At 44.3% G+C, this 9,357-nt stretch overlaps 1 protein-coding gene across 3 annotated transcripts in view; it reads right to left on the bottom strand.

Moving 5' to 3' along the window:
* Positions 1 to 264: 264 nt before the first annotated feature.
* The window catches only part of ANHX (anomalous homeobox), a 12,167-nt gene continuing 3,074 nt past the window's right edge, over positions 265 to 9,357 (bottom strand). Inside the window, exons 5-10 of one of the 3 annotated variants that reach the window (XM_017732236.1) lie at positions 8,443 to 8,629; positions 7,834 to 7,966; positions 7,282 to 7,583; positions 6,432 to 6,579; positions 3,042 to 3,129; positions 265 to 1,184 (exon numbers count right to left, since the gene is read on the bottom strand). In XM_017732236.1, coding sequence (XP_017587725.1) covers positions 1,092 to 1,184; positions 3,042 to 3,129; positions 6,432 to 6,579; positions 7,282 to 7,583; positions 7,834 to 7,966; positions 8,443 to 8,629 — 951 coding nt within the window. In that variant the 3' untranslated portion in view covers positions 265 to 1,091. The remainder of the gene's footprint in view (positions 1,185 to 3,041; positions 3,130 to 6,431; positions 6,580 to 7,281; positions 7,584 to 7,833; positions 7,967 to 8,442; positions 8,630 to 9,357) is intronic. The other 2 variants (XM_017732237.1, XM_017732238.1) reach the window with 2 other exon arrangements.

The following is a 9,357-nucleotide window of genomic DNA, read 5'->3' as shown; positions in this document are numbered from 1 at the left end:
CACTCACGGGCCCGCTGTTGACGGCAAAAAGCGATAACGTGTGTGACCCTTCCAAGCACCACTGTTCCAAACACGAACAAGAGAGGGGCATTCCTAGTGAAATCCACCAAAATAAAGGAGGCTTCAGGCTCTCACCACCCACAAGTGTTCCCAGGGCAGCTGGGTCCTGCGTTTTAATACATAATTGCCATGTGAAAATTATCACTTCACACCCTTACCTTGAAAAAAAAAAAAAAAAAAAAAAAAAAAAAAAAACCCTGGAGAAACAGTAAATAAAATTCTTTATTTGAAAACTTTGTAACAAAAGGTAACAGAGGCATCTTCTCCCTGTATCTCCGGGCTGGAGGTTTGGGAAAGAGGACCCATTTTGCAATACAGATTTTTTTTAAAACAGTAACACTTCAGGAAAATACCCTAAAACCCACCCTATAACTTGCAGGATTAGTTTTAAACCTGCATGAAGGGCCTGCCTTGCTACTTCTTGTATTAAACACCAAAACAATGGCATGCCCTAGCACTGAAAATTCTGCTGTGCTCCAGTTTGTGTCACCTGTGGCACTATGGAGTATGGAACACTCCAGAAGTTACACCCTGCAGTGCAACAGAAAGGCAGGAATAAGAAATAGCAGTATTTTACCAGCACTTAGCTGAGACCTTATCTTCCAAGCCTGAGAAAAAGTTATCCAACATCCACTGCAAGGCAATGTAACCCAATTTTACTCCTTTGAGCACAGGAGCTTCATTTACCTTCATGATGCAACCAAGGACTTGGATCTGACCAGTGCTATGGGTAGATCTATGTTACTGCCACAGAACCAGTGCCTTGATAATTTTAACACCGACAGTGCAGTTTCAGACTACTCCAGGAAAAACCTACAGTCCACGCTGCACCCTTCCTTTCTTCTATCCTTTGCAAATTCTTAATAAAACTGTAACTAAATCAAACTTTGTAACCATTTGAAAACACCTCCATCCTTATCCCCCACTCTAATCACCTCCTTGTCAGACTCCTCTTTCATTAAAAAAAATTAAAAAGGAAAAAATAGGAAGCAATGGGAAGCACAGACACATGGAGTGTATCTGCAGGCAGGTCACATCCGTCCACTGGCAGAAAATTCAAAGAGCAGGCGTGCTGCCTGGAGCATCTCATTGGTTAGTGAGCCAACAACTGGATCCTCCAGGACCTGAAAGACACAGGAAGGAGCCAAAGCCTCACTATATATGATTTTTAACACAGTTGCTTATGGTGGAAGAGCTCCTTTGGGCAGACAGCAGCACAAGGTGTGAGATGGGAGGGAATGTCACTGGTCAGGGCTGTGTGCATGAAGAGACAAAGACCTTCTTCCCCTCTAAATTCAGGTAGAATAATCCATCACTGGGTGTAGAAGTGACAAGCACAATCAGTGCACAATCCAACTCCTAGGAATTCAGAGCAGAGCAATTCCCTTCGCCTTGCCCTAGGCATTGACTCCTATAAAAGCCAGTAACTGACAGAGGGTAAGACCAGAACTAAATAATCAAAGAAGTGATGTCCTGAACAAGGGAGCTCTGCTCTGGAATTTTTGTTTGCTTGCTTGCTTTTGTTTTACTCTCATTTTGGTTCTAACGGGATGTATGAGCTACAAAAAAAACCCCTGAGTCTTGTGGAGAAAAAGGAAGTTTTTCATCTGCACCTCGGTGGTTCAGACATAGGAACCAAATATCTCCATATTGTTGCCAGAAGCCCAGAGCAAGTTAATTCAGCAAGAAGCAAAGTGCCCAGGAAATCTGTAGAAGGCTGTAAGATCATTTACCCATTCAAGCTCTTCTTTTCCCCTCGAGCACACATTAAAATATGCAAAAATTGCTTTTCTGAATTCTTGAACTGAGTAATTATTACAAAGATTTGAAGATGTCCCCTTTGACATCTACAAGCATCACTCAGTATCTTGCTCACCAGCCCACAGTGCATTGAGTGTCATGTTTCTTCACCACTGCAAAATCAGTGCAAGAATGCAGAACAGCAAGATGAAAACTAGCTAGAGACAGCCTGCTCTGGGAATCTTAGAAAAGGCTCATCCATTATTAATGCCCAAAGCTTTCCTTCTTGTCTGGCTTACATTATGGCTGGTAAAAAGGCCACTTTCCAAGATACAGATCTTTATATTGATGCTTTCAGAGGCTCGAAAGAGGTTCTGTTACTGCCCTCAGAGCTGCAACCACTTCTCATAATGATGCCAGCAGATATGGGCTCCTGCTTTTCATAATCTCTTTTGAAAAGGTTTTCCCCAGCAGCTCACACTGCAAGGGAAACAGCAATGGATGCTGACTGACTGTTAGACCAACATACATAATGCCAAAAAGTACCTCAATGTACAGCTTAGGGCTTTCTTTTTAGGTAACATTGAATTCAGAGATGTGCTCCCATCCCCTTGAAAGCACAAGATTTCTAACTTTTATTCTCTACTGCCCTAAAGTCCCCATCAGAAGGCAGGCAGACTGCACCCACAGCATGGAAGTACCTTCTCTATCCTGGCCAATAATCACACTACTCTGTATACTGCTATCAGCCACCTCAGAACAATGCAAAATCCCTTTTCCTCAACAATAGCACAGACTTGCAAATGAAAATTACATTAAACATTTTAAGAGGTCTGAGAGAGCAGAGTCAAATTGTGCAAAACCGCTCAGAGGGGAGGACCTTAAGCAGCCATCTTCATGTGATTGTTCTATAGGTGAGCCCTCCATTGCTAAAAATTTAAATGACACTTGGGATCTGCACAAGTTCCCTTGGCCACCATTTCAACAACACATTTAGTAAAATTAGGGTCTGATTAGCAATTCAAGTAGGAAAAAAAAAATCAACAAAACCACCTTTCCTTCTACTATCTGCTGGATGTTACCCAGGGAATGCCCACCTTGCTCTGAACTGGATTCCAAAAGGTATGCTTAGATCAAATATGTTTCATACTAAATATGATATGAGATTTCACATCTCTGAGAAAGCTGCAGGGGATCATGTGTACAGAGCTCCTTTCTCTGAACATTAGGTATGTTCTTACCTGGCTTTGTCCCAAGGCTTGGCTTTCTTCCATGCAGGGTGCAGAAACAGGTGGGCACTGAGGCTTGGCAAACACAGTCTGAGAGGAACTGGAAAAAAATTATATACAAGTGCATTTGTATTTATGCTCTACTTGCCACTTACTGTAATGTTTTGCAGCAGGACAAGAGGGGCTGTTGGCAAGACTATTCAGCTGATAGAGCTGTTAAGTTGTCTACACACCTGCCCCATTTCTCAAAATTCTTATGGCCTGAAAATACAGGCTCTGCAGTGGGAAGACAGTCCTGACCAGGAGCAGTATACAGGGAATCATATTTCAATTTGCAACTTTCCTTCTGCCCCAAAACACTCCATAAACAAGGAGGTGTCTACCAAAACGTCTCTCTCAAAACTATAGACATAGACATAACATTGGCTCCGCTTCTGCTACAGCTTTCCAAGGCCACCAGTCCAGTCTGGGGACATGCCTTCTCCATCTAAACTCCCCTGGAGGCTCTGCCAGCCTCTCAAAATAGATCAGTCTGTGGGCACTAGGTCAAGTAGGAGACTCTGAGTGCTCAAGAATGGGATGTTCTCTCCTATCATCACCAACTCAAAACTCTCTAATCCAACAATGCTGCCTGTACCACCACCAGGAATAGCCCAAGGTGTGAGTGTCCATACAGGTCCAGACAAGAGGTGCCCACTAGCAGAGTATAGGAAAAAAGTAGAAGCAACGGGGCAAGTGTCAAGTTGCCCTTCCTTGGAATGCCCCCCAGCTTCCAGCACCCAGTCTTGGGACTCCTCTGCTGGAGAATGCATTCAGAGAGTCACATTTCCTGAAGACAAATGGGCTCAGCTCCCTCTCCCACCCTCTCAAGAATTTGTCTCATGGTTTTTCACAGCCCACTTATGCCGATATGCAAGGAGTTCTATGATTCAGTTATGCAACATGCCAAAAAGTAGCCTCTCATTGTTGGTTTGGGACTTGCTGCCTGCCAGTGTCAGGATGCTAGGTTATCCAGAGGGGAAAGCCTAACAGCAGAAGGATTCCCAGCACTCTGAGATGGAATCCCAAAAATGCAGGCAGAGGCTGTAAGCTGCCATGAACATCTCAGCACTGACATTTTCTAAATCAGTATGCTGGCTCATAAATGTAGAATGCCTTGCTCCACCTCAGTGTGCTTTTCTTTCTGAAATGGAAGGCACGAGATTTCTGCTCTGCAAGAACCATTAGCTGGGCTACATTCCACCTCTCCTGACTTGCAGAATGAAGAGGATACATCACCACTATCTGTAAAGGGGAGCATCTGTTTGGTGTCCCACAGGGACTTCCAGTCCGCTTGCTGGATCAAACCCTCCTCTCAGGCAGCAGAAGCAGATGGAGACAGTCAGCTTCCAGCCTGGTTCCCTCTCACACTCCCACCTCACAGCCCTGTAGATCAGAAGAGGTTTGGACACAGCACAAGTGCGTAGGAGTGGCTGTAAAAAGCCCGTGAAAGAAATCAACAGGAATTGTTCTGATAAGATTTGAGGACATGTCCTTTCCAGGTGAGCATCTTTAAAAATGAGACAAGCAGATTAAGGGTCCTTTGGCTGACTTGTAGCTCTATCCCAGTGCTCAGGAAGCAAGGAGAACATAACACTGAGTCCACTCCAGATAGGTGATCTTGGCTAAATAATTTCCTTCTCTTTGTGTTATTTTTACCTCTAAAACCGAGATAACTTCACTGCCCTGTCCTTCCAGGACAGCAACACTCATTTGCCTTACAGTTCGATCTGTTGCCCTCCTGAGACCCCAGAAGGGTGATGCTCATTGCAACATGAGTGCTCAAGAGGACTCTGGTAACAATACTCTTCTCTAATCACTGACTCTGTTAGAGGGCTCTGCCTTATAACACAGATGATCCTCACTGACAGAGCAGTGACCTTACCCAAGACTACCCACATGAGCTCTCCTGGCTCTCTAGAGAGAAACTGCAAAATGAAATTGCTGGAATTGCAGCCTAAGCATCGCTCACTTCTGAAAAAGATTGATGTTCCACAGCATTCATGGAATTTTGAGGAGCTCAAGGTTTTGGGGGGAGCTGGACCAGGCCACTAAACAGGGTTTACAAATAGGATTCAAATATCTATATCCTCACCAAAGGTGCCAACAAAGCAGCAAGTCCTGCCCCTCATAGGAATATGATAACGGGTGCGTGGATTCCTGGCACACTGACATACCCAACAAGGAGACATTCACCATAGATTTCTTCTACTGGCAGAACATATTTTAAAAATAAAAATGAGCTCACTCCAGAGTCAGAACATGAAATTTTAAATCCAGCCAAAATATTGCCAGCAAGCCTTGCTGATCTTTCATGATCTTTAGCCACTGTTTAAAACTGTGAATCCTAAAACACAGCCCAAGGTTTATAATGCCTGACCTAGGTTCTCCCCAGCAATTCAGAGCAAGGAGTCTGACATGAATGGGAGCAAGGCACCAGGCCAAGTGGGAAACAGGTAAAAGGCAGAAATGTTTTTAGCAGGGAACTGGGGCCAAAGTCTCACCAATCTTTATCTCCAGTGAATCACTGCCTTTACCTGTTGTTCAACAAGCCATGAAGCCATCTGTGCCTCTGCTTCCTCATCTATAAAGTAGGAATGAAGCTTCTTCTACCTCCCTTTTTGACATACTGACAGTGTCGTGCTGGCACAACTGCTGGTCAGTGTCAAGCAGAAGGGTTATAAAATGGGGCTGCTGCTCCTGCTCTGTCTTGCAGATCAGTAAATTAAAGGAAGCCCATAATGTCTGGCAGTGTTTATTTTTATGTAACATTATGGAAGTTGTATAACATATGGAAAATAGCATGAATTTTTGTTTTGCATTCTCTGAATTTATCTCCATTCCCAGAGAAAATCTGAAACCTTTGTTCTACGTGGAAAACAGAAAGACAGAACAGTGCCTGTCTTACTGTCTTCCAATTTGGAAAGCTTGCACTATGGAATAATCTTGTCATGAGGTCATTCATGAAGCTATAAAAACTATTTTAAGATTAAGTACAGGCCCTACCAACCCAGCCCAAAGAACCAGCCCTCACTGGATCAGTACAGGTTATGCTTTTCTGCCAAAACCAAGCCAATAGTTCAGAAGCTGAACCTGCCTAAAAAATAGGGGGTCATATCTTTTCTGATTAGACTGGTTCCAAATCTCCTTTGTGCCACACACACACATACACACTTAAGACAACATTACCCATGCACAGAGATATAAATACCAGTAGGATGGACACAAGGAGAATCAGTCCCTGGGAATGAGATGTATCACTATTTCTGCAACTCTCTTCAACAGGGCACCAAGACATGGCTGGACTCACAGCATCATTTTTATTCCTGTCTTTAGGCAGCCCTGTGCTTTCCCTCCCTTTACCTGTGGGGAATAGATTCCAGGGTCCCTAGCTGTCCTCCTCTAAGGATTAAGCTTTCATCCTCTAAATATGACTCCTGAATGATTCTTCCTGAACTGTCTTCAACACAGCCACCTTGACAGACTGTGCTCAAGGGAACTCTGATACCTGCTGAAAAAAATGCTCATATTAAAAACAAGTACAGACACAGATAACATGGCTGCAACCTCTGACCCAGCTATTCCTTCTCTCCTTGCTCCACATTCACCAGAGCCTGGGTGAATCGCAGTTACAGCACTTTCTACTCTACAGACCTACAGCAAAAACAAGTGGAACATTACTTATGCATCCTATCAAGCCTATTCTGAAGAACAGGGAGAAGAAAAGAGATGGTGGGAATGCTGAACAAGACTGGACAGGAAGGAGACAAAGAGAGAAAAAATAGCAAGAGAGAGAAAGGAAAGTAAGAATACGTGCTTGAAGACAAGCACCATGTCACAGTTAAGAAGTTCTCAGGCAGTATCTTAATGATGACAGGCATTAAAAACCCAGAAGCTTGCAAACAACAGGGTGAGCAGACAACACCTGGAGGGACTCTCTCAATGGAAACACTAAAGGGAATGCACCACTATCTTACGGAAGTGGTTACAGTTTAGGCAAAAGAGTAGGTAAGAATGTCTGTTTCAACACCTTAAATCAACAGATTTTCTCACTGAACTACCATGGAAGCAAAACTCCAAAGCTCAAAATAAGCCCTGCTCTCCTTCATCAGGACACTTAAGTGAGCAGGAGTGTTTACAACAATGTTTACAACAATGGGAAGAGAAGCTTGGAAACTCTTAAGGTCAACAATCTGGGTGCAGTTTTACCAACCTTCTACATCTGGGGTCCACACGGAGCCAGAGACTCCTCTGATGCTGTAAGGGGCCTGCCACATGGGCAGCCAATGATTCACAAAGGGAAGGGACTCATAAGAGCCCAGGTCAAAGCTCCCCTGCCAGGGGCTGGCAGCAGCACTGCTCACTGCTTCTTCAGGCAGCACCACAGGAGAGCCAAAGCAGGTTCCTGGTTCCATCACAGCCTCAGTGCCAAAAGGTACAGGTTGTTCAGTGCTGTGAGTGGTGAACAAAGCCAAGCTTGTTCCAGCTTCATACAGCTCAGAGCTCTGCACACAGCTGCAATGATGGAGAAAATGAATCAGCCAGACATATTGCTTTGCCAAAAGGGGACCCCCAGCTAAACCTTTGAATCCTGCCCTCCACAGCTGGGAGATGAGCTGCTCTGACTGGACATGGAACATTGCCATCAGTGGTGGCAAGGTTCCTAAGTGATGTCCCCTGGGAACTGACATGGAAGTCAGTTCTGTGAATATGTTTAAATGTTGCTTCATCTCTGAACTGTCACTGTAGAGATGCCATACATCACCTGGATTCCAGCATCTTTAAATACGTTCCTTCAGGAGGCTTATACAGAGGTGCAGCTGACTGCTCCCATCCTGGCTCACAGGGCATGAGGGTTATCTCCATTTGCTCAGGGCTGATGCCCACATGAGATCCATCTGAAAGGTGCAGGCCAGGCAGGTGAAACAACACTAATGGCTACCCCAAAGGGCAACAAAACAAGTCTAATCTGCCAAACGCAGCACAACCCCCCTGTTCCTTGTGACTGAAGTTTGGTTGTCTGTGGAAGGACATGGAAATACTGGGTTTTCCGGAGTACACTGCCCTGATTCCAGAATCTGAGAGCTAAAACCTGCTGCCTCCCATCTATTTGCCTTCATTTGGTGCTTTTTTAAAGCCAGGCATCTCTTTTCACCTGTCCTTGCACAGGCCTTAGCAGTGTCTGCTCCTCTGGATTGACAGCCTGGAGCCAAACAATGAGGCACTCCACTGAAGCAGAGTCCTCCAGCATCAACTTGATCCATCAGCACATGATGCTGTTCTGAAGAAGCAATATTGTTCCCTTCCTGAGGGAATTTAAAATTGATTTTCACCTCTCTGGACCACATCCCGAAGACATTAGGAAGGGACAAACCTGCAGTTTGTGGAGTGTTGGATCCTTTATCCTGTGGCTCATTTCTGTGGGAAGCCAATGCCCTCTCAGGACATGAATTGTTGAGCTTTTCCATACGAAGGAGGCGAGATTTTTGACGTCGTCGATAATTTGCAAACCAATTATAGACCTGAGTTGGCTGCAGGTTCATGTCCCGAGCCAACCCCTCCTGCAAACCCAGGTGCAGGGAGAAATCAAGGGGAAAAAAATCACATCCAAATAATCAGACTTTTCCCTTCACTTCCAAAAGCAGTCCAGCAAAAGAGCTTCCAAACCCAGATACATTGACTCACTAGGTCTCCGATAGGCCTATGTGGATCTGACTGAGGAGACCATTTTATGAACTCAGTTGATAGAAAACACATATTCCACCCTGCACACCCAGACAATTTGTTTGCTAAGGGAAGCCACTGCTATTCTATAGTACTCGCCAGATAATGCCCCCACCAAATCATGCTCATCCCACAGAATGACAGCTTCACAGAGGTAGACATTAAAGTCTGAAGCCTTCACCTGGCAAGGTAGTGATCAACAATGACTATTGATTTAATTCATACATCTCTTCCATTACAAATCTGTCCCTGTCCAAAGAAGGTAGATCCATGTATACACCAACACAGCCTATTGTGTTATCACATTAAATTACCGGCATTTGAAAAGTCAGCACAAAATATATTCTGGTGAACAAAGTGCAATTTTATACAGGCTGTTACTCAGTCAAGTCAGAACTATTTATCATTGTAATAGAGCTTTGCTGAGTGATGGCTGTTTGGCTGCCTATGCTCAATCACTACAAAATTAGAACAGTGAGGAATTTATTGTCCCTCAACTTTTTGTCCACAGCAAGAGAAATTACTTAGCATGAACCTGATGATTTTTTAAAGAAACCTTTAGGGA

The sequence above is a fragment of the Corvus brachyrhynchos genome, unplaced genomic scaffold (assembly GCF_000691975.1).
Source record: "Corvus brachyrhynchos isolate BGI_N302 unplaced genomic scaffold, ASM69197v1 scaffold864, whole genome shotgun sequence".
Classification (NCBI taxonomy): Eukaryota; Metazoa; Chordata; class Aves; order Passeriformes; family Corvidae; genus Corvus; species Corvus brachyrhynchos.
Note: the sequence above shows the minus strand (reverse complement) of the source record. Positions and strands in the feature narration are given on the sequence as shown.